Genomic DNA, 26,434 nt, shown 5'->3' with positions numbered 1-26,434 from the left:
TTTTTAGAGTGACACCTGGCCAGAACTGCTGCAGCATAGTTTTAGTACAAAGGTCACATTGCAGAGTAGGAAATCATATTGTGCACAGCTAATCTAGACTCCAGACATTCGAGTTGGGTTTTAAATTGATGAGGGGAATTATTTGCATTATTTATTTTTTTGCAGTTAAACCAAACAGAGACTTCAATTTATTTGACTTGAGTGGCTGATCAGATTTCTTTGGGTGAAAAAATAGGGGAGCAGAAACTAGTGTGAACGCTGACTTTCAAAAGTTGGGAAACAACTGCTGTGCTTGCTCCATTGTTCAAGTGCCTATGCACATAAATGCGTATCTCACTTCTCACTCACGTCACCTGGATAAATAATTGCGACATCCAAAGATTCCAGCTATTGTCAATATCTGCTTTATCCATCACGAGTGGGTTGAAATTGGGAATTTCTAACAGTAAGTGGGTCAAGAGGCAGGGTGGATTCTCACCAGGGTAAAACAGACACACGAGAGTCAGGAACAACAACTCTGTGCAAACTAATACCCAAAAGTTTAGCAACAACAGTAAAACTAATATGCCATATTACCTGGAGAGAACTCACATGTTCATGGTAAGATCATGCAAACTTCTTATGTGTTAACCACACACTGCTGATGTGCTGAAACAAACAAACACAAGAAAACAAAAGTTTATATAGCCACAGAAAATAGTAAAATTACCTTTGGATGTGGTTTCTTTTTTTAGTTTGGTGGTTTCGGACTATGCATTTAAAGCATTTAAAAGGTCCCTGTCTTTTCTTTCCAAAGACCAGAGATATTTTTTCACTGAAATCATTAAAAGTAGGTGTGTGCTTCACTCTGTCATGCATTCTTAGACACTGGGATCATAAACTGAGTTCCACCCTCTTTCGCAGTTGAAACTGGAAGGTCCCCATATATTTTTCCTATGAAGTACTTTATATCTATGCAGTGAGAATATGTGGAACCTTAACTTACTTTACCCTGAGTGGAAACTAGTCATCATAAAGCAGATCAAAAATGGACTTCAAACAACCGACCCCTGTCCATTGGTCCAATTCACTGAAACTTGGAAAAAGATATTGTCAATTTTTACTTTGTCTCCTGACATTTGGAATGATCATGACAAAACTGTCTGCTGTCAAAGTAGAGGAGCTTTCTCTTTTATTTCTGATATGACAGTTTATTTTATTCCAAAAATACATTTTCCAGGACATCCGGAGTCACACTCTTCATATTACTTTTTATAGTTTTTATTCATCCCTGCATCCAAAACTAAAACCATTTTCTAGTGTTGTTGTTAAACATGTTGTACAAATTGTGGGAGTCAATAAAGTGAGTCATAGTGGTTAGTCTATTTTGGAAATACAAATGTACATGTGCGTCACTACTTCCCCTAACTGGTACAACTTTGTTGAATTTTGCTGAAAATACCCTGATAACACAGAGCTAAATTCCAACTAATTTTCTGTGAATAGCTTTATAGAATTTGAACAGAGAAATATTTCACACATTTACTTTTGATGTGTCCACTTCTTTTCCTTCCATTCTCACATGAGGCGTTGACAGAGAGATAAAAACAGGCTGGCCTGCTTTCCGTTATCAGCCCTTTCAAGTACTGTGTCACCATCCTTAAATGGTTTTGCCTCTCTGGAAGTCTGATTGGAAAGTCAGCGATTACAGGAGATTTTCCAGTTGAGCAATTTACCAGAAGTTATAGTGTAGCATTACTGCAAAACTAAATTTAAACTTGAGACGTAAGACTGACTTAAAGAAATGATGTTTCAATATATAATTCCTTGTGCCAGTGTCTTGGTGTTTGATCACAGTGTGGTGACAGGTTCATTTAATCACATCAGAAGGCTAAATCAGACCTTTCTGACCTCAACTGCAGATGATGCATCAAAAATTACATTCAGTTTTTAAGGTACTTTGTTTTTTCTTAAACACACAATAAGTCATTGCAGAAGTAATTTGTTCTTGCGGCTACATTGCTTATATCCACATTCCCTTGCTGGGTAATACAGCTTGGAATAAAGGTTCAAGAATTAATATGTCTGTTAAGGACTTGCAAACATTCTTGATAGATGTTGCTCTGTATTAGAAACGAGAAAGCAGTTTGGCTCAGGTGGAAAACAAAGACGTTTTCAAAACTGCGTCATTGGTGTGATGGCAGGAAGGGTCAGCCACACATTTTATGTCTCTGACTTTCATATGAAGTCATGGACTGTCACAAATAATTATGATGGAGCATCAAAATGTAGTTCAGCTGTAAAATGCATTATATGTATATGCATAATGTGGTACATGAAGGCTGTTGTAAATACTGATGAACAGCATTTTGTCATTTGCCGTGGCTGAATGTTACTTGTATCTCATCAAAAGGACCGAGGTGTTTTCCCACAACTTCCAGTGCTGAATTGAAGCGACTGCATGCTTTGCACCAGTTCTTTGTGATTCCACGGCTGCAAGTTCTGGTTCTGGCACCAATAGGCTGGTCTCTCTGTTTCCATCAACCTGGAAACGGAGAGGAAATTTCTTATTTCACCAGGAGTTTTAGGTGGTCTTTTTGAGACTAGTAAACAGTCACAATTCTTAGTGCCTTGTTTATATAGATATTTCTAAATTTGGAATTAAGGCTATTTATTGAGATCACCATATGCTTCAGATATTTCCACGGCATCCATAAATGCCATCTTCAACTTGTTCTGACAGTTTTTGTTGTTATTTTACCATCAGTTAGTGTTGAGTATCTTGCTTTATATGTATTGAGGGTCCTCTTTCTACATGCTTGCTGGTACCGATCAATTCAGAGATCAGCTGATTGGGATAATAGAACCTTCACAATGTCCGCAGTTTTTTTTTAAAGCATATTAGTAAATTATGTTGGCATCTTTTTGTGCTTCAGAGAAACGCTTTGTACAACAGTAGGAGGATCAAACATGTTATACAAGAGAGTAGTGGTGTAATAATGTAGCTTCTAGGTTGCTCTCGGGCAGTGATGTCAGTAACGCTTTACTGACGTCGGACCACTTTTTTCAGTAACGGGTAATCTAACGCGTTGCTATTTCATATCCAGTAGTCAGACTACAGTTACTTATCAAAATCATTTCACGTTACTCTGCGTTACTCTGCGTTACTATTTTCTTTTGGAATTCAATTTTATTTCCTCTACGCGTCTTGTCGAATGATCGCCGTTTTTATTCGACATTATCAGCAGCGACAGAAATGTAAACAATGGAGGGAAGAAGGAGATGCGCAAAATCCTTCTTAGAGTTTTCCAGACAATAGTGGACCACACAAAAACATCCACAAATTACTAACGTTTTTTTTTTTTTTTTTGTGCTGTAACCATTAAAAATCTCCATTTTATTTCAACCTTATGATTGGAGACACTTTGTTGATGTAACCATTATAAAATAGCTTACAATTAAGTATTGGCAAAGATCAATGTAATTTTCACAGCGTTGTTGTTAGCAGCTGCTGAAAGTAACTAAAAAAGTTACTTTTAATGTAACTTGGTTACTTTCCAAATCAAGTAGTCAGTAATCTAACTGAGTTACTTTTTCAAGGAGTAATCAGTAATCTGATTAAAGTTACTTTTTCAAAGTAACTATGCCATCACTGCTCTCGGGTTATAGAAAACCAAACCATGTAAAACAAGTTTAAAACTAGCTCTGGCACCAGCCCTGGTATAGCAATGTAACTATTTTGGTGGTAAAACTTTAATTTTCATCGAACGCTTGAACCAAACCGCTGACTTGCTTTTAGGTTGAACCCAACCACTGCATGAAGATAGCTCAGTTCACCCAGGATGTTGTTCTTTTAGTCATGGTCCATGTCTCTTTACATTAGCTGAAGGTTTTACAATGCTTTAACCATTTACTCGAGAGCTTTGTTTTTCAACTTAGCTCAGAGAGACTGCAGCTGCTCCCTCATAACTACAGACAAATTACCCATTGTCTTCTCCATTCTGGTCACTTGAAACCAAACAAACATTTAAAATTCCTCCACTTGAGGTAAAGTCCTAGCCCATTTGGTGCACAACCCTCGCCTCTCTGGTTTGAGAAATGTTGCATTTAGGATTTTTCACAAATAAGTCTTCAATAATAATAATAATAATAATAAAAGGAATACATCCAACATTTCCTTTCATCTAAACTTGAGTAATTGTTTGAAAAGTGAAAGATAAAAAAAGGACCACATAAAGATGTCTTATAATATCTAGCCCTTGGTTAGGATTGATTAATGGGCTAAACAAGGCTGACTTTTAAAGTCTTAAGTTAAATTTGGATTGAACTTATGGCCTTCAATTTTTCTGGGTTAAATAAGACCTCAAAATATTATCAGCATACATAGTGTTATTATCCTCCTAATAAAGCTAGACTAACAATAACTCAGAGCAGTAATGCAAATAGTAAAGAGATCCACCACTCTGTGAGCCAGTGTCGCTGTTGGTTACCGTGGAAACTGAAGCCGGACTAGTGGACAGACGTCACTTCCAAGCAGATGTACTGATTACTCATGGAAGTCATCCTGTAACTTGGGCGAAGGGTTGCGAAATGAGAAAAGGGCTTCTCCTGTCCAAAGTCTAGTTTCATATAATCCCATAAATGAAGACGACTACTTCTAATATTATGGACATGAAAAATTTGCTTTGACTATTATGTTTTTATTTATATGAAGTGCCAAATAAATTATTTCTTATTAGTTAAAGTTGTGAGCTTATATGTTTTTTGTAGCTCTAAAGCTGATAGAAGCCAAAAGCATCTTATTTCCAGTTTCTTTTGGAAACACACTTTTGGAAAATCCCTGTTGACAGTGACAGTTGAGAAAGTAGCAGCTTTAGACCAAAAAGACTGCATAATCTGAAAAGAAATACAAACTGGTCCAGCTCTTCATCTGCAGTTACTTTGCTTGAGTTTCATTTTCAACTCCTGAGTTGTTAAAACTGTAATTCTGGTGAGAACTGGGGGAGATTCTGACCCAGAGTGTCTCTTCCTTTTGTACTGGAGTAGATGCTATAGAAGCCTTTTCTATTTCTAGATAAGAGCCTTCTTTTCCTGCTCTTTTCCTGTTTCGCCATGGGGCATGAAATATATCCATAACAGTTTATATAAGATATGTTTTGTTCCACTCAAAGGTCAGTGGTGAAATCAGAGAGGTCTTATGAAAGTTTTATCGCAAGCCTCAGTGACAGTGTGGGTCCGTTTTGAGATAAATGAGACTCAGATGAGTCAGATGATGTTTCATAGGAATGCATCATGTGGTTTAAACAAGGGCCACTCCGTGAGCTCTTTACGTAAATCTCAGCAACAGTAACCTTAAAAAGTGAGTGTAAAACCGCAAATGGATTCAGATTGTTTTTCAAATTGTAAGACATGGGTGCGCTGCAGAAATCACCAATATAGTAAGTAATATTTCTACACAATAGATGATTGAAAGTCCAAATTTAGACAATTTATAATGTAGTACTTAACTCATGGGCTCGTATTTTGCAGAACTTTTTAAAATAAACTTTGTGAAGAAATAGCCTCCAGCATGTATTGCAGCTACTTCTCCATTATAATTTCTGGTATGTTTGTATGTTGGGTGGAAAACCTCAGGACTTCATCAGAAAATTCAAAGTCAATGTCAATTTTTGGCATACTCTCGGTATGCAACTACTCATTCTTCCTCCTTAAGCTTCCTATTAATCTGCATGTTTTTTCTTGTGCGTTGTGTCCAGGTGAGCCTCTGTACCCCAGCCAACAATGAAACCTATCAGGAACGACTACTTCGACTAGAAGGAGACAAGGAATCTCTGGTGCTGCAGGTCAGAGCAAATTTTTTTCAGTAATTTTAAATGTTAATGAAACAATATGCAAAATGTTTCATCTCCTGTTTGTTTTCAAATGGTAATTTAAATAATTAAAATTAACTTCTGGCAGGATTTTGCTATCATTCCAGCTGTTACAGTCTATAATCAAAGAACTCCAGATTTTTCGTGTTACTTCATTACAAATCAAGCTCAGACACTTTCACAACCACATGTGAAAACTGACAACTTCTACGGCAACTATAAATGTCAAGACTGTAAAACTTAGGCACGGGATGATTACGGGTCTCAGAACTATGTGATGTCAACAGGTTCTCTATGCGCTCAGATCAGTTTAATAGCTAGTTCAGGCAGCTGTGATCTCCAGAGTATGTCTTTAATTCCTCAAATTTAATTAGCTGTTATGAAGCTGCTCCTCAGGCTGCCTTTTCCTGTCTGTGTTTGTTTTGCTCTTTGAAAAGCACCTTTTTTTTCTGCAACGCTCTCACTCGACTGAACGACCCCAGCTCACAAAGCTATCATAAAGTCTATATCTCATTCCTTGCCGCCACCTCTCCCCCACATGCACACCTACTTGTTACACATTCCGCATCTGACATCAACTCTGATTGGCTGATAACCAAGGATGACCGGGGCTTCTGTGTCTTTGACGGAGGATTTAATTGGCTGTTGACAGTTTGTCCTTTTTGTGGGTTTCCGCTTAACTTTCTCCTTACCTGTTTCAGCCTCAGGACTGCATATGTGAGGTGTAGCTCTGCTTCAACATTTATTTCTCTCTGTGTTAGAGAGAAATAAACACTCTGTGGTTGGCATATGACGTCCGGGTAGTAATAAGGAACTATTTCTTTGTGTTCACCGGAGGTAAGACGTTGTACTTTAAACTTCCTACTTACACTTCATGCAGTCCTGCTAAAGGTGTTTGAAGTAGTTCTTGTTTTGGTGATAAGATACATTCATTTTAATTATTGGGTACCTGTGATTTACATGATTGGGTGCCTAGTAGTGTTTTAAAAGCAACTCATTGCTTTTATTCACTTGCATTTGGCACATTGTTGGAAAGGAGGGGTAGTTAGATTATTTAACGCGTGTTGAGTGAAAAAGTTGGCTGTGAGACAAGACATGACTGCAGGGCTGAAAGTCAGAGAAGTGACAGAGAATCAGCTGCTGTCAGATGGATTTAGCACACTGCGGTAATAAAAGAAGGGTTAAAGTGTGTTTGGCAGGAGGTAAATGTGTTGTCTGGGAGATTATAGTAACTGTGAAACGCATTCCTGAGTGACAAGTTGCTAAGTAAATGGATGTTGCTGTGGAGCTGAATGTTGAGATATGCCAGTATGAATGTGTAGTGTTTACGGAAAGTGTGTTGGAGGGAAAAAGTTTCCAACTTCATAGATATAGAGCCTTTTAGAATAACTCCTACCATTTGAACTTTTCCACACTTTGTCACATCGCAACAACAAACTTCAAAGTATTTTCTTAACGTTTGATGTGGTAGACCTATAAACTCACAAAGTGAAAGGAAAATTATGCATGTTTTTTCAGACCTCCTGAGTCAATGTTTTACAGAAACATTTTATTTTGCAGTAGTTTGTAAGTCTTTTGGGTTACATTTCTACCAGACTGACAGATTTGACATTCCTCCGTGCAAAATTCCTCGACCTCCTCGACTGGACGGATAAAATTGCTGTAAACAAACCTGAATTGTTTTCAGTCTGGTCTTTAAATAGATCATCCTAGCACAAAAATATTCTTTGATCTCCAATGTGGGGTGTTCATTCGTGGCCTTTGGTAGGGTTTTGTGCAGACTGCGACCACAATAAAATATTCCATTCAGTTTAGTTAGAGGTGAATTGAGCCCCATGGCAATAACTCTTAAAGTTTGGTAGAGAGCCTACTGTGGGATGTCGGATACAAAAGTCAGGGATCTTATTCTGATTCCTAGAAATTAAACATTGTTATGGTTATTGTGGCTGTCAATACTCTCTTTTTACCCCCTTTTTTATATCAACTTATTTATTACGAGTTTTCATTTTTGTCTAAAGTTATTGGCGAAAGAAACATATCTTCTTTGTTCCAAAAACAAATATATATATATATATATATATATTTTAAAAAATGCAGGTTGAATTGAAAATGTTTTTATAATAAATCATTTGATTATAACAATGCAAATTTTAATATTGTTAAAATTTGCTACTGTTTTATTTGGTAAAAAAAAAATATATATATACAATCGTCTCTTGCAAAAAATATTAGTAATAATGAAAAATGACAATGATATTCTGGATTAATGCACAACATGACGCTATGAACATGTTGTTTATGTTTTTCATTAGTATCCAAAGCTGCAGACACACCTTTGCGGGATGCACTTTATTTTAGTAACTATTTTGGCTTTTATCTTGTACTACTAAAGTTATCTGGAAAAGTTCTAAAGATGAAAATCACACTATCCCAGTCAATTGCTGAGTAATCCTGACTAACTTTTGAGTACTGCTTGAAGGCTTGAAATAATCGCAGTTGGAATTTAAAGTGAACTTCATTGTTATTTTGTGGTTCTTAAGGAGAAAAATGGAAAGCCTCCATCTTAAAGGATTTTGTTCTCCAACAGGTAAGCGTTTTGACGGACCAAGTTGAGGCTCAGGGAGAGAAAATCAGAGACTTGGAAACTTCTTTGGAAGAGCATCGACAGAAATTGGCTTCCACAGAGGAGATGCTGCAACAGGTAAAACATGTAAAAAAAAAAAAAATACTATTTGCTGTAAATTTTAGCATTTGCAAAAAATCTCATTTTGTCATCTGATGGCATCTAATATTCTAAATAAATTAAAGCATGGCTTATAATATTGCTGCACATTACATGACTGATGTGTAAAATGCATCCTATTAAATGTGATTATTATTTAATGTCATGTTAGTCAGTCACCTTATGTTTAACTTTTGTGATTGCTGGTATGTTTATTATTTTTAATCCAACAAAAAAGAATAAACTATGTTTGTTTTAAATTTTAAGTCAAAAAAAGTTAACCATGGAGCAGAACTACTGATAGTATCAGTATTTGGGCGGCACATAACTCAACGGCACTATGTTTACCTGCATACCTTGCCAGCCAGCTGGAGATCACAATCACATCCATCTTGCGCAGCTTCAACCTGAATGTTTGTGGTTAAGGCACCTTCTTTTATGGCCTTTTAGATGTCCTACGTTTACAGCTACGCACGCCTCCAGTACTGATATCTAAAACATGCCACGGCTGCAAGTACAGATTTGTCGTAATCAACAGAATGCCAGCGCTAACGATCTAGATTTAGCTCCACTAACCGAAACTTGCAGCTGAAGTCTATGACTTTCTTTTTAGTTTCTAAATATGTTGTGGCAATATCCATATGTGCGATGTTGATATAGAAAAAAACTTCAGAATGCAACAAGTTCCAAATCTGATTCATTTACACTTTGTATTGAATATTTGTGGTTTTTCAGAATATCATCGCAATAGCTGTTCTCAACTGATCCACGTTTCCAACATCCCAAAAAGTGTGATGGACAAGATGAGAGGCGGATAATTTACTTTTGATACCAGTTGCAATATTTAGCAATAAGATTGTGTACCATCAATAATTAGCATTACTTGCTATACTAGTTAATTTGCTTCATACGTTAGTAAATGATTTTAAAATAGTTATATGCAACATAGAATTTTCTTTAAGCTCATACATGTCTTAATTATTTTAAAATATTTTAAAATGTCTTTAATTTGAAGTTACTGAAGCTTTCAGAAACCTTGGGTCAAGCTTTCATAGATAAACTTCACTATGAAGGAAAAATAATTAAAGCTAGATTACAAACATAACAGTCATACTGGTGTTAATTAAAACCTGATATCTCGTCTATGGCAGCTGACGAACTGAATGGCTAAACGTTGGTGCTGAAGGTTTCAGCTCGGGGAGGAAATTAATAAATAAAGGAGTGGCAGTTTGTTTTATTGCTTATTCTAGTTTGTCTTTACCTCCTTTGACTCCTATCCTCCAAGTTGATGTAAGCTTCGTTAAACCAAGTAGGTTAAACAAGTCAAAGCTCAACAGTTTCCTGGAGTGAATGAGACAACATTTGTCTGACCTAAAGCAAACTAAAAATGAAGGTAACTTGTCTTTCTTGTAATGCTAGCATGGTTGGTAATATTAAAATTGCATTGTTTAATATTGTAATCAATCAGCCAGTCAATCAAGCATTATATATATGACACACCTAACCCATTAATACCTCAGTTTATATACAATTCTATCTTCTTTATTTTTTTTTGCTGTCAAACAGATTTAAATTAAGTTGAGATTAACTTGAATGTATCACATATATTGTGCCTAAATTTAGATGTTTGGAATGCAAAATAAGATATTTAGCCTAAAGTAGACTATTAGTTCTTCTAATATGATAAATTGCATGTTTTCATGCCCAGGGAAAATATCAACAGTATATACTGCACATTATATTTACACCCTTATATCCTATCTTCCATCCATCATTCTAAATTTCTACATTAAAAAAACATTCTAGACTTTCACCAGCTTTTATCTAGTAATTCAAGTAAATGCTTGAAATGCATTGTTCTGTGTGAAATAAGCCTGTATAACTAATTAGTTTCATTTTTACAACTGAACAAGTGAAGCAAATTAATTTGTAATGAAGCTCATGTAAGTTAAGTGCTCCTAAACCTACAAATACTGAACAATCATTTTAGTACTATATTGATTTTCCCATCTGCACTTAATTAAAACACAAGCAGCAGCATTTGGATATCATGATAAAAGTCTATATACAATTGTGAATGCTATAATAATTTGTACACATTTAAGGTTGCTGGAGGATTAATAATGAAAGCTGATGTGATCACTGAAGTTTTGTGCTAAACAGCGAATTGCCAAACTAAATTGCTCAACAACAGACATTTTTCCTTCTGTCAGCATGTTGCACATTTGTGAGAACATGCTGATGTTGGCAGCTAGCTCAACAGATAGTAATTACAGTCCAGTGGACCAAAATAATTTTAGCTTCAGTCTGGACTTTTTTGAATACATTTTCATCCAGATGTTAGAAAATTAAGATGTACATATTATTTTCAGGCTTTTTGAAACGCTTGCCTCTTCTGACGTCTCATTTAAACACAGCATGGATTGGATCGTCAGACCTCATGTGTTTTTTACATTTTCTGTGGTCAAGGTGACTAAAACCACCTCTGAGCCAGTTTGACAATGGATCAAGCCAGGATTTTTTCCAGTTGTTTTTCTTGACGTCAGCAGTGAAGCAAACTCATGAGTTCTGCCAGCCGGGACACAAAAGGACCCCAACCCTGACTGCCACAGAATCAGCCTTCTATTTAAACTTCTCAATGGGCTCTTTGTCCTCCTTGTTGCCCACATTGAGTGTGAAAAGTCCCCAGCTCCAAAATAAATAGCCTTATTAGGGGTGTTATGCTTCTTTCTATCGTCCTGCTAGCTTTAATTAATATTTTCTGGCTTTATGTAGAAATGCAAAATACAGTATCTCAAATAGACAGCCAATTACTAACATTGCTGCAGCAGTAAATCTTTTCTGCAGTCAGTCATGATTTGAGGCTCTAGCAGCACTGATATGCAGCTGCTGTACTTATTCTAACCGCTGAACAAACACACAAAGGGATACGAGATGTTTGGTAAAGAGAGATCTAGGTGTGGGGACTGATAAAGGTGGTCTGCATCTCGTGTGGTATTTTGTTTCGTCTTCTCCAGGTTCTTAAATCCTCTTTGTGTATTTGTTGAAGTCAGATTTGAAGGATTTAAAATGTGATGATATGTCTGCTCTCTCTGCTGGACTGCTTCTGTCAGTGTGCAAGCTAAAATAAGTTTTCAGTGCAACAAGGATTATGCTAGGCTGTGATGTACTGCAGATAAATCCAAATATTTCCATCACTGATAAGTAAACACTGCTTGTAGAGATAAGCCAATATCTTTAAACACTGAATTTGACCTATAGTTCCTGAAAACTTTATTTCCTTAATTTGTTCAGCTATGTAATCGGTAACAAAATATGATTCTCAAATCTGATACATAAAGACAGTTCCTGAAAAACAGAAAATCGAGTGCTGCTCCCTTTACCTTTGCCAAGCACTTTGACTAATTGTTCAGTATTATCTTCAGACCTCAGTTTCCTCTTGTAGTTCACTATTTGTGTGCTTGCATTTGCATGCACTAGTATGAAACTCAATTTTCTACATAAAAATGCACCAATCATAGTTTTGTAGCTGATTTCTAACCAGGAACTTTTGTAAAGCTTTGACCTGCAAATCGATTTCTCTTAAAGTAATATAATGAATGATATTGAAAAATGTAATGTTTTTTCAAAGTTTACGATTTTGATTTATCCTTTAAATTTAAGTCTTTTTTTTAATTTGACCTAAAAAAATATGCAGTTTTTCATCAGATGCATTTGTGTCAGTAAAGATTTATTGCTACAGTATTCACTAGTGTAAATACTATTTATTAGCTAGTTTAGATAGTGACTAGTTAGTTAAACTGGCAAATGTCCCATTATTAGACCGCTAAACCTGTTGACATCAGTTTTTGTGTTAAATTGCAAACCAACAAATGACCATGTTTAGGTGCTTAAAAGCAGTAGGTTTAGCTTGTGTCAACATATTAAACTATGCAATCATAATATGTTTTAGGATGCTATTAAAAGCATTTACAGAGTCCGTATGACTCCATGTCCAGTCTTTCCTTTAGCTATTTCAGGTTTGTGTTCATAAAAATAACTAAATTAACATGAAATGGTTATACAGTCGGCACAGTGAAATGTACTCATCATTATCCCTGATGTCATCCTCCCACACTTTGTCATATGACATTTCCCAATTGAAACTCAGTCCTTTGTACATTCTTTAGCAGTATTGTAATGAAATGATGTGGACAGGAAGCAAGATCTGCACACACCCAGATGAATCAATAAATAATATGTCTCCAAACAAGGTCATCATTAAAGTCCCAACGGTTCATTGGGTACATCTTATTGACCTTAACCATTCACTAAATCCTAATTTGAAGTATACCTTTGGAATAAATTTTTATTTGTTTTTTAATTTTTTTCATTCTTTCATAAAAGGTCACAACTGGGGGGGGTTAGAAGAAATTCATTCAGAGCGTTCAGAAGGCATATGAAGAGTATTTTACCTGATCCTCAAGCGCTTAACATGAAAAAAAAAGTCTTCATAAATTATACATTTAGATGTTAATGTATTTACAACATGAAGTAAATGACTCTGGGATGTGAATAGTAATATCTTATCTACCATTAAGTTAAAATTAAAATGTCATTGCTGTCACTTTTTGCTTTTGTTTTTGTTTTTTTGTGTTTTTGCTGCCACAGTGAGAATGTTAATTCAATTGATGCATTTTAAATGTAAAAATTTAAAGCAGTTTTTGTTTTGGAGTATGTAAAACCTTCAGATAAATTGGTAAAACTTAAAGATTTAAAAATAAAACAAAGCGATTGTAAATATGTACAGTATATATTTTTCCTTAACAATTTTAAAGTAGACTCTACTTTAAGTTCCTCTTGATTTAAACCAGCTGAGTTTCTATAGAAATAACCTCTTTGGAGTCCAGATTTAGACAGTTCTGTGTGTTATTTATTTTACCCCAATTTGGAGATGATCAAAGCTTTTTTTAAAGTGATCTATAATTAGGAGTATAGGAGCAATGCATATTAAGGACAGGATAATTTAGCACGCGTTGCTTCTTACAATTTAGTAAAAGCAAATGTCAAGCAGCTGAGCTGTGGCAGACCACCACAGACGTCTGATAAATTACCTCTAAATATTGCAGCTTATCCGTCTGTAATGTGACGCTGGTGTGAGATTGCAAACTGACAGTCAGCTGCCATAACTAAGCAGATTTTCTGAGCTGGAGTGATTATGGGCTTTTAACTGTCTGACTGTGTGGCTGTGGTGTTGACACAACTTGTTTACTATGTCCACTTTGGGTGGAACTTGTGGTCAGAGTGTTGACTTTTATGCTTTTTAACATGACTTTTGTACATTAAACACAAAAAAGAATAGAATGATGGGTAAATAATCGATTAAATCGATGATTAAATCGATCATACAATTATATAGAGAAATTGTTATATTTATATATATATTGTTATATTTCCAATTGCAAAGCATACGCTTTCTTAATGCCACTGACATTTTTATCCAGTTGAATGGGTCCTAAAAGCCTTTTACACCTCAACACAAACCCTGGTGTAGCAGCTAAAAGGAGCTAAAGTTTCCCAATGCTGACAATATCACCATGAACCCCATTACGTCTTCTAGCTGCAACTTCTTTTCTTGCTTTTCCTGTTTCTCACTGATGAATGTAATGCCAGGCTTGTGTATGCCCGCCTGTGTTCTAGCTGCAGCCTAAAAACCTCGTTACTTCCTTTGGTCTCCAAGCAACCAGCACAGCAAAACGCAGGCACGATTTGGAGGAGTGCGCCTTGTTCCTCTACTCTGATCTCCATTCTTTCAGGACGAAATGCTACTTTCTATAAAAGGACCTATGATACACATACACATTAGTGTCTAAATGTTGAATTTGTAATGTTGTTATGAGAAGGGGAAAAAACTGCCTCTTTTCTTGGTTAGTTAATTGTCTCACTTTGAATTAGACTCTAGTTTGACCAGAAATCTTGCTGACAAAAATCAGTTGACCATTTATGTATCTTAGTATTACCATGAATAAGAAGTCTATATTGTTTATATTGTTAAAAAGGTTTGATTTCCATCATGTTAAAGTGTCTTTGGGTAAGAAGTTAAACCTACATTCCACCTGTGCTGATCATTCTGTAAATGGTCCCCTTAACGTTTTGTTAAATGGAATAGAAAATTCTACAAATTATTACCAAATTGAATTGGAAATGGTGTGCGAGATAAATAAATAAATGAATGTTTTAAACTGTAAGCAAGTCGGTCGACATGATACCCAAGATGACAACTTCAGAAAAAAATGTATGTCTTAAGAAAGATCATATTCTAGGATTAATCCTGAGATGAAAAATAAATTCACTAGTTAATTTCCTTTCCAATTTCTCTCAAAAGTATTTTAATCAAGTTGATGACATTAACAACTAAAGTTTGAATTTTGTAGACATATAAGGGGAATTGGAAGTAGTTTGAATGAGGAATTGAAAGCTTACATGAGTCATAAAAAACTAAAACTTTATCATGCTCATGGGAAACTACATGTCTTATCTGCCTCTTTTTCAGACATGCTTTCTTTTCCTCTCTGCCAATGAAGGACAGTGTTATTAATAGTATGCAGCAAGCCTGTGTGTGCATGAGAGCATGTATATTTAGCTTTGTGGGGTCTTTATCCCCCAGCCAGACTTCTCGTAGTGTGGGAAGAAGATTGTGCTGAGTGGAATCCTTGCATGAACGACAAATGTAAAACATTTTCTTCTACTGGGTTTTTAAAAGCAAGATAAGTGTTTATTTTTTCTTCCATGTGTGCAATCGGATCTACAGAGTACATTCATTGTTTGTTTGTTTTTCAGGAGCTGAGGAGCAGGACTTCTCTGGAGACCCAGAAGCTGGATCTAATGGATGAAGTGTCCTACCTGAAGCTGAAGCTGGTCACCATGGAGGAAACACGAACGAACACAAACCCTCAGGATGCTGCAAATGCAAAGAACAACAAAGCTGAGGTATGGAATGTCAACCAACTTCACTCAAAGATAGCAAAAAGGCCATTTTTATTCTGTGAATAACTTGACTTATGACAATTTTTACAGGCTTTACACAAAGAGATGGGCTTTTTAAGCACAGCGTATGTAACTTTCCTTTTTGATTTGAATGCAAAACAGGTTGTTATGCTTTGTGTTGCACAGTAAGTCATGTCTAAATCCTATTTATCAACAGACAAACCTTCAACAATATTTAAGCATGCATTGCAGCTTATTCTTTGATATTTTTGTGGGATTTAATGTTTTTTTTTCAGGCTTTATAATCACTGTCAAAAATAATCTGGGTGTTGCTTACATAAAGTTTCTATGGTTGAAAGAACTTAAGTAAGTTGGACTAAATTTTGTCTATAAATCCTAGTTTTCCTAAACTTTTTCTAAGGTATTGTTTGTATTAGTTTATTTCTACCTTTAAATTTATACTTCATTACTAATATTACAGATACATGTAGTGTAGTTTTGCTTTTTGGGACCTTCAGACATGCTTCATATATTATGTATGTCACTTATTTATTTGTCTTCTGAGTCTCCAGAGAAGTCCTAAAAAAGCTGATTACTAGAAGCAACTGTTAATTAACTGTATGTAATGTATGCAGGGAAATAAGTGGCCTTAATATCTTCTTTGTTATGACTCACCTGTTGGCTGGTGGCAGATGGTCTCAGGAAAGAGAAGTGTGACTTATGGAAGGTGTGTTAATGTTAACAAAATCAAAATAAGATATTAAAAAGCAAAATGTTTGGTTATTTATTTAAATTGTTAATTTCATAGAGTGTCATTTTTGTACAGTAGTTTTCTAAAATAAAATAAAAATAGAATCAGGTGGACAGATTTGAATTTGTTTTTAATCTGACTCTCAGAGTGGTCAAACTATGCCATAGCATCATAAATATACATTAACTTCAGTATTTGGCTAAAAGGCTTTTTTCCCCCCTAAAGTTTCATTTTAATGATTGCCATTTTCAGCCAAACACCAGGCTTCTGGATAATTAACCACTCTTTTATATTAAAATTTGCAAGTTAATTTCAATTGGTTGGATTTCTTGGCACAGAATCAGTTAATTGAAGTAGTCTATAAATTATTGATGAGGTTTTCATCAAGTGCCATTCTTTCTCTACCCCAAGAGTCTTTTGATGTGTGTTTGGTTGGAACGCACAACCTTGTTTAACCAGCTCCTGATTTGAGGTGAAGTTAAAGACTTTCAATGTCGGTCTCGGTCATCATTTTACCATTCACTTTGTGCAAAACACCAGTAGCAGTAATTAAATCTGGAAGATAGTGTAGAATCCAAAAGTTTGATTCTTTTGGCCAAGTGTAACAGGTTAGACAAGCAACAGGCTTTTGTTTCACAAGAACCTCTTGAAACTTTCATTCTCACAGCTGTTGTCTTATTGGTTTGAATTTCCCTCTAAAACTAGTCAACAAAGCACACATCCATAAAGTTTTTTCCTCAGGTCTATGCCAAAAGTAAGTGCAATAGTAATCAGGTGATGAAAGACCTGTTCTTTTGTTTTGGAACTATTACATATGCAATATGAATGCAACAAAAACATTGCAAACACAAAAAGTCACTGGCACAGTTAATAGTGGAATCCTTGATGAGATACACATCTAAGCACTGAAACTCTCAAACAAGCCAGAACACATCAGGTGGTTTCAACAACAGCCATTAAGTTCAAAGTACAAAAATAGTCTCATTAAAAAATCTTTTAAAGAAAGAAAGCGTACTTCACCTCCAGGCCTTCAAAATATCACAAGATTGCAACGTGATTAAAATGCTCCCTGCAAAAGGAGTTTAATTCCCTGTGTTATCTGATTTGTTTCTAATGGACAACGCTCAGTTATATAATTTGCAATGAAAGCTTTAACATCATTCTAAAGTTAAGCTGAAAAATAACCGAGGACACGACATGCCATCACTATTTATGGTTTTATAAGATTCAATACAGTAGGTTAGGAAAATGCAAGGGATAATTTAAAACTGCATCCTATTCCAAGAGCTACAGCAGTTGCATTAAAACCTGTTGAGGTGATGTAATTTATAGAAAGTGAAAGGTTGCGTGCAGTGGGTCTCTGAATCAGAGTTTCTATTCAGCTTAGCAGCAAGTTTCTGCTCCACTGAAGGTAAAAACAATCCCATTAAGACCTTCATGGTCTCAAATAATAACGCTCAAATGCATGTGTTCCAGCCTTATCTGTTTAGCTGTCTTTTTTTGTGATAGTTATTTTCTTTGTGCTCAATTTGTTTCTTTTGACACTAAGCTGCTCAGCAGATCCTAAGAATGCTCTTGTGACTTGACATTTACGCATTAAGAAGGGCTGTGCTTCTACTGACTAAACTTGATGCAGCATTCTAGATGTGCAGAGGCCAGTAATATGTGGATGGAAAGTGATAAGCATCAGTGGTAGCAGACAGGGAGGAGGAAGCATTAAGTGGTAGGTAACATGATGATTAAAAACAGAAAAAAGAAGATGAAAAGCTGAGCTGAGCTAATTAAATTTATTTATTTTTTGCTGCTTGAATTATTTAAGTATCATAAGTAACTATGTTAATCTTCAACCTCCTGTTTGCAACCATGAATCAACACAAGCAGAAAGGGAGCTAATCCTTCTAATGTAACACTTCTCAGGCCAGGTCTTGCAGGTCTTCGCTGTGGTTTCTATGTCATATACAAGAATTTGAGTGGAATTATTAGTCAACTGTTTGAGTTTGTCAGAGAGAAGTGCAGAGCCGATGAGTGTTTGAGTGAGGTTACCAACCAGACTGTTGTTCAGTCACACATTGCACCTCCACCTCTGTTTTGCATGTGTACGTTACTAAGAATGAACATGGTACAGATTACTAATTCTCATTTATTTATTTTGCTTGTTAGATGGTTCTGATTGATTGAAGTAGGGTTTTGTGTAGAGGCTCCAAGCAGTCAGTAGCTTGCCCACATTAAGTAAAACAAAAACATTTTATTTGATCCATTTTGATTCTCACCATTAATACATAAATATATAATACATAAAGGAACTGCCCTACTAAAGAGGCAACTTACATACTTGGACCTCAGCTGTGGAGTGTTGTTTTGTAAATAGTCTTGTCTTGTAAATAGGACACACTGTGATGTGTCCAAACACAGTTAAGACAACAATGTGGACTAACTGCTACAGGGTGTAAGATACTGACAGCTGGTATCAACTTCACAAAGCACCACTCTGAAGAATGTATCCTTTTAAATATTTTGTTTATTGAACTGTGTGGAGAAAGGTCCCAAGGATCTCATAGCCAACAATTCTTCTATAAAGCTGTGGTCTTTAGCTTTTGTTGGAGAGATCGGAGCTGGAATAGTAAAAGTAATGATGTGTGTTTGTATGTGCACTTTGTAACAGCTGCAAGGCTCCAGTGAGCTGTCAGGAGGAATGACAGGCATCCATTCTGAGCATTCCTGGGGGTAAAACACTTTCACCTCAGGAAACTACACCAGCACGACACAGAAAAAAAGTTGCAGCCAACCGATGATCGCCTGGGAATGACGCGTTTAGTTTGATGGTGCATTTTTCAGGTTATGCGACAGGCTTCTGAAATATTTCACGTGACTGTGAGATGAGGCTGTTTTTCTGAGCAAGCATTTATCAAGTTATTTTGTATAAAACAAGGAATATGTGTTTTTTTGTTTCCCTCACTGCTACTGTTTTTATCGCTCTCTATTTCTATCTTCCCATCTAGTCTTGCTCATTCTTGTGGATCTAAACTTTGGAAGATGGGGACAAAAAAGGCTCATCTTGGAGATAACTATCATTCTGTTTAGACTAAAAATAGCTGGAAATTGATTAATATATAACTTAGACTTTGCTTCCACACAACCAGTCTTACTTGTAATATTTTAAAGTGGTTTTCAGTAATAGTTAGACAGGATTTCTAAAGGTTTTTCCAATGTTTTTCTTTGGTGTTTAGCTGCTTTTTTATTCTTTTTTAGCCCAATGATGATTTTCAGAAAAATATTTATATTTTTATTTTGTAACCTTCTTACCTTTGACTTTTAAGTTGGAAAAATTATCCTTAAGTCAAAAGATTAATGGGTTTTAGAACCTTTCTGGCTTACAAGCTTAACTCTAATATGATAAATGTTCCCTTAATTTACACTACTCACATGCACTGTGGTAAACTTTATTTAATTTAGCGCAACCTTTAATCCCTGAAAATACTCATTTCTAATATTACTACAAAAAGTGATGTAGAACAACTTAGCAAACCACAAAGAAAAATGCTACCACTGGGTTAAATAACTGTTAAAAAAATCAAAACATGGAAATTGATTTTCTACTCATACAATTAAAAAACCCAGTTATATTTACTTATTGTCAAGTTACATTAAAAATAAAAAAAAAATACTATCAACTTAGCTAGTTTTTTTGTTGTTTTTTTAAAATAAATTAGATTTGTGTCTAATTAAACCAATTTTCATTTTGGTATTTTGGCACTTTACGAGCAGCATGTTACAATTGCATTGAATTTTTTTTTTTTTTAAAAATCAAAGTATACTGAGACAGAAATCTATATTTTTGCATGCAAAAGGCCATTCCCACCTTATAGCTTAAAGCTTTGCATACAGTGGATGATCAGCAGAAGGAAAATGCATCTTTAAGTCAGGTCATTGTTGACTTTTTATTTTTTAGTTTGTTGTTTATTAATCACATTACATTATTTTAACCCTGAAATGATTTTGTTTTGCGTTGTGCTTATTCCTGATTTTTAGCCCATTCTACCATCACTTGATCTTATTCCCTTAGAGAAGATAAATTAAGAAGGTCATAACTTTTGCACTGTAGGACTGTGAATTAGCACAGTACAGCCCACTTAACAGTGAATTATCAACTCGCTAAGTGTGTGCATCTCCCATTTAAACCATAAGATGTTTTTTTCCTCGACTCTCCAAACTTACCTGGACTCTCTGCTCCTTCCACTGACCCCAGAGAAATCTATCAGCAAGCTCATCCCCTCCGTTCCTGTCAGTCGTCACATGGCACCTGTGGGGAAGTGGAGCACAAAGCCTGGCGCGCGTTCAGTTTACATATTTGAACATGTATCTATGTGTCACACTATTTCAGCAATGTGAGACGGTGAGGAAAGGTGCCCAGCCTCTGCTTGACCCAAGGCTGACTTATTCATTGTTACAACCACAATTTGGACTCCCCCCCCCGGTCAAATAGATGTTTTGTGTGGCTTTTTTCTGTTTATTATGCTTGCTGTTCTTTAAAATTACATTTCAATCCACAGCCAGGGGAGTTCAAGACATTAGAAGATATATTTCCATCAGCAGACTAAATTAAGAAACAAGTCATCCAATGATCATCTTCTCTCTTTTTTCTTCCTATTGTTGTATCTAACTTCAGTGTATTTCTCTTTCCCTCTCCTTACATCTCTCCATTTGACATCGTCTGCCTCTTCTCATTTATCCTCCTTCCCTGTCAGTGTGTGGTAAATCTCATCAGTGAGCTCCAGGAGCAGATGTGCAAGTTTCAGGAGGAGATCAGCACTCGCATCCAGGAGAAACGGGCACTTGAGGAGAAGGAAGCCCGACAGGGGGACCCAAGTGGCAACCCAGTTCAGAGCGCCGATCCTTATGCTGGGTCAAACCTGAGCTCTGCTTCCCTGAAACACAGTGGAGAAAGACAGACTGTGCATGTATGGAAACTGATGATGGAAGAACTCCTCTTACAATACTTCCACCATTTTTCCTTCTCTTCTCCTCTCCCCTCTTAACTAGTCCACAAACCTCTGCTGGTATTTGGAAATTTCCAAAGAATCAAACTAACAACCTCTCTTGTTGTGTGTGTGGAGTGAAGCATCTGTATGTGGCCCTCAGGATGTTGGGGTGGAGCTCTGCTGTGGTTTTGGCAGAAATCAAAACTTTCGATTAGTTTTTCAAATGTTTCCATTCATTTGAGGAGCTACAGTCCAATAAGTGCTACAAAAATTGAGGCATTTGTAGTGCCTACCACCACAAATGGCAGTGGGTGGCACGGTTCAAGATGTGAAAAAGAAACATATGTTGCTGTGGGCCTGGTTTTCTTCTGAAGGCCCTGGGGATATTGTTAGAGAGGCTGGCATCTTGATTTTTCCCCCCCGAATTGTCAAGAAATTATATATAAAAATCTGGTGGACTCAGACTGAAAACTGAAAGTGGGCCAAATTAGTACGGTGTACTAACAGCAGGGAGAAACTAACTGTGGTAAACAGGATTTGTGGACAAAATATAGTTATTTTTTAGGTCAGGTTAGTTTTTTGAATTGAATAAATCTTTAACTGTTCATATTATTTGATGAGAGAATGTGTTTTCTACAATAAGATACATTCATTTTTCCCATTTTACACATTTTGACCATGACTGCCATTAAGTGTAAAGGTTGCTGCAACTCTGACTGATTGTAGAGCCTCAGCAATCTCCCTCTGCTTTTGCTCCTTAAATAACTGAAACATTTGCAAGACATTTTCACCTAAAATGAGTTTTCTTTCATAAATCTCTTCAAATCAGTGTTTTTGGGTCAGTGTTATGTTTTTGTTGGATCAGATGTGGTTTGTTTGTTTGCATGATGATTATTGCTCTGGTTACTAACAAAGTTTATGTCTGCTTCCTCCTACTCTGACCAGGTGGATGGGTCATGTAATGATAATTATGGCTTTATAAAGTTTCCCTCATACAGTGATAATGGTCAGCGGGCAGATGTGCAACTTGGACGCCTTCCAGTCGTGTTTTTTGGGTTTATTCTTTCCCTGGCTGCTGATAACTGCACGTTGTGGTGTCTGTTTCAGGAGGATCATGTTTCCCCATATTAACCAGAGCACTGTACAGCCCTGGAAACCTTTTTATAACTGCACATGAGCCTGATGACTCCAGTCCCATTCATATGTTAGCATGCATACTGCCCATTCTGAAACCTTGGGGGAAAAAAAAAAAAACTTGGACAAGTTGATAAATCTATCATTTGACCTTCTAAAAATAGTAATGTGTTTGGTTTGTCTGCAGGATTTGCTTCAAGAAGTCAAGCAGCTGACAAGCAAAGTGCAGGACCTGGAGGGAGAAAAGGGCCAGTATGAGAGGAAACTCAGGGCCACCAAGGTACACAGAGTTGATTCGCTCTGCTCACACGTGGATGCACATGTCACATGTGGTGTGTTTTACCACAGACATGTGCAGAAGAAGAAACAGATGTCCTCTTTGTGTTAGAGCCAGTATGATTCAGAAGGGAAATCAGCTGTGGGGCTTATATTGTTTCATTATATCAGATCTTTATCATTTATCACAAAGGAGGCTAATATAGGTTGAAGTAAACTGCAGGAGTAGTTGAAGGAGATGGGACATTTCCAAAAACACAAACAGCAGAGACTAGAGGTTTCTTGTCTTCATTAATAAACTAGAGTATAAGCATATGTGGTAGATTGTGCTTTTATTTATATATATATATATATATATATATATATATATATATATATATATATATATATATATATATATACACACAAACAGCAGAGACTAGAGACTATATATATATATATACTTTTCCTTTAATGTTTAATTAGATCTGAAGATTAAGTATTACTTTTTAAACCAGGTCATTTTTTAAAATATATTGATAGTAAACAGTTGAACATGGTTTTTTAAGGAAATTTTTTGACTATAGCTAACCAGAAAAACCTTTACAGCAAACAAGATACAGTCAATGGTTTACATACTTTACCATTAATGCCAACTAATAACCATTCCTTTATGGTTATTAGAAAACATAGTTGAGTAGAATTAATCTGACATAGTCGATTTTTCAAAATTATCCTAAAACATGCTACCACTTAAATTTTAGATAAATTTATGCACATTTAGTTAATTGGTAATATATTCTGGTTCAGAAGAAATAGTTTGCTTTTGCAGACTAGTAATGGGTCCTTACATGATTTGCTTCAGAAAGAGCTGGCATATTTATGAGTACTACAAGACATAAAGCGGTGGTATGATGTCACATCCTAGATTAGCAAGGCTCGATGAAGTTTGAAAGGAATCCCATTTTTGAAGCACATCTGATTCAAATGAAGCCAGATTATCACCTCAAGTTGTGGCTCAATATGTTGGATATGCAGATATTAAAGCTGCTTAAAATTGGAATTAATTAATCCTGATCTATTTATCCAACCAAATCCATCTTCCACATTTAAAGCCTGGAAGTTTTGTAAAAACATAAAATTGACTAAAACATTGAAAATGGCTTCAAATGTACTAAGAGGGCTGAAGATTTGTGTCTAGAAATTCTGTAACATTTAAGGTGGAAAATGTGAAACTTCTAATCAACCGCCCGGCCACATTCCAATGCAAAATGAACCTTAATAAAACTGCTAATTATTTGTAATGTTAATTAGCACTGTATGTATTGACTCTCTTAGAGGCTTAATAAATATCTGTAAGAAGGTCGATTCACTTGTGGGACCACCGCATGTGCCATTGTAGCCGTATCAGCTTGCAATTAAATTATTTGCAAATTCATTGCTGGTCTACATTTGTTTCAAATTGGAGCGTTCCAATTTTTGAATGTATTCCATATTTTTAAAACCATTTTGCCGCTTGAGCTAAGTTGTGGATGTTTTTCCTGCTGAGCAGCAAAGTTAAAAACTACAACAAAAATCTCTAACACATTGCTTCTTACTGATTAATCTAAAGGTCAAACTGCTGTTGCTTTTCTGTGCTCACAGTGCTCCTTTCCTCCTCTCCTTCCCCTTCTTTCACTCTCTCTGTCCTCTCTTCTCCTCCTCAATTAACTCCTCTCTGTGGCTTGCTCTCTTCACTTTTTTGCCCTCCCTCACTCGTGATTACTCTCTTCCTGCCGTCCCCTCTCTAGCTCTCCATCTCTTACTCTCTCCATGTGTGTTACCAGTCGCTCATGACCCAGCTGTCCAGCCTCAAGCTGACTGTGGAGCACACACAGCTGGAGAAGCAGCACTGGGAGGAGCGCTGGCGCAGCGCACAGGTGCCTCCTCTTCCTTCTGCTCTTCGCTTCCATCACTTTTATGAGTTTTTTTTTTAATCTCAATGTGCCGCCTGCCTCTTCTTTTTGAGGTCGCCCCCAACAATGCGGTCCCTCTTTGCTCTCAGTGTTCCTCTCGGCCATGTGTCGTCCAAATTGTGCTATTTTGGGTTTACAGCCTTTCTTTTCACCGATGAACTCAGTTGTTCCTCCGCCTTGTGGTAACTTAATGTTTGTCAATACTATTATGTATTTACTTTTAGTTTTATTAAAGTTGAGGTTAGCATGCCTATGTGCTATTATGTCCAGAAGCAGACTCCTGAAGATGAATTTTCCTGCCCTCACTTTTTTATATGCAAGTTTGCATGGATTGTGTCCATATAATGCTACTGTGAATGCATCAGCTGTGTCTACCTGGAGGTTTCATTTCTGTTACATCTAGTAAAGGAGCAGCCTTGGCTCCAAATGGCTTTCATTGAATTTCATTTTCTGGTAGAATCTTTTTACTTGTTTTCAAACTATATTTTAATACACCAAAATAAAAGTGAAACATCATGCACATAACATAAACTATGAGCTAGTAGCTGTGGAACCTGTGGGCCCTTTGAATTATTCTGTGATTTTGGCCGCTTCCTCCTTCGTTCTAGATTCCTACCTTAGCATCAATGCTTCTTTTGAAAAGCAGCTTTAAGAGGCATTAAGCTAACATTCATAGCACGCCAGAATAACCACAAAAGTCTGTGCATCAACCTGTTTTTTGCAGCTCAACAATGAGCACTTCCTGCTAAACTGTTTATTGTTGCTGACCAACTAGTTCAGGAATGCACTTGTTTTATGTAAATAACATCTAGATTCTCATTTTGTTTAGCTCCACAGATGCAAGAAATTGTTAATTGTGAAATTTGTTATTTATTTAGCTGGTAGACTTTCCATTGGGGTCATCGCCCAGTGGAAGCAAGAAGTATAAAATTCATTGCTTTTGGTCCCACTTTCAAACTATTTCAGGTCATGTACAGTAGGTTTTCAAAGAAGTAGCCAGATGGGGCCCTCAGATAACCTTCAGCCGGGGCTCTACTACTGCTACATTACAGTTTTGTGATTTATTGTACCACGTATTCAATTCAATGCGAACATATATTTATATTTGTTAAACATTTTAATTTGTCATGTTACCACAACAAACTTCAATATATTTTATTGGGATTTTGTGTGACAGACTAACTCAAGTATGACATGATTAAGTTGAAAACAAAATAAAAAATTGGTGGAAAATGGACGTTTAATGAGACAAAAACAGAATTATTCTATTAATCCCCGAAGAAAAAAAATCCTATTGTGTGCAAAAGATCTGCAATTCAGGTGGATGTTCACCTTTTAACTTAATTGTGAAGCCAGAGCTAGAACTGAACGGTTTAGATGAAAAAACATGAATTTATTTGAATGGCTGAGTCACTGCACCTTAACGTAATTGAGAATCGGTGGCTAGACTTAAAATTATATACATTGTTCACACATTCTCTCCATTCAAAATCACCATGAAAAGCCCCCGAGTTTTTAGGGAGGGAGCATCGGCACCCATTGGTCTTACTACTGACTGTGAGAGATAAGACATCTGTCAGATGGTTATTAATGTTACATGGCAACGTTACCAATTTCAGTGCCACAAAAGCATGCTTACATTTTTTTTAAAACTCTATTTGAAAATAAAGTTTATAGGAAGCTGAACAGTAATATACATGGCTTTTGCAAAATTTATGGGAGATTTCCTTGGCTCACTGAGATATCTGCTACTGGTTAGCCAAGACTACAGCTACACTGGTCACCTCAAACCCATTTTGATATTTAGTGATCCAGAACTCCAA

At 36.2% G+C, this 26,434-nt stretch overlaps 1 protein-coding gene across 9 annotated transcripts in view; it reads left to right on the top strand.

Moving 5' to 3' along the window:
- Positions 1 to 26,434, top strand: part of LOC102223875 (liprin-beta-2-like) — a 71,929-nt gene that overhangs the window by 27,898 nt on the left and 17,597 nt on the right. For 7 of the 9 annotated variants that reach the window (XM_023351022.1, XM_023351027.1, XM_014473619.2 and 4 more), the window contains 5 exons: positions 5,736 to 5,822; positions 8,437 to 8,550; positions 15,391 to 15,540; positions 21,034 to 21,246; positions 22,589 to 22,681. In XM_023351022.1, coding sequence (XP_023206790.1) covers positions 5,736 to 5,822; positions 8,437 to 8,550; positions 15,391 to 15,540; positions 21,034 to 21,246; positions 22,589 to 22,681 — 657 coding nt within the window. Of the gene's footprint in view, positions 1 to 5,735; positions 5,823 to 6,533; positions 6,687 to 8,436; positions 8,551 to 15,390; positions 15,541 to 21,033; positions 21,247 to 22,588; positions 22,682 to 26,434 lie in introns of those variants that run through there. The other 2 variants (XM_023351058.1, XM_023351049.1) reach the window with 2 other exon arrangements.

This window comes from Xiphophorus maculatus, chromosome 2 (assembly GCF_002775205.1).
Source record: "Xiphophorus maculatus strain JP 163 A chromosome 2, X_maculatus-5.0-male, whole genome shotgun sequence".
In the NCBI taxonomy this organism is placed as follows: Eukaryota; Metazoa; Chordata; class Actinopteri; order Cyprinodontiformes; family Poeciliidae; genus Xiphophorus; species Xiphophorus maculatus.
This window is presented reverse-complemented; position numbering and strand designations above follow the sequence as displayed.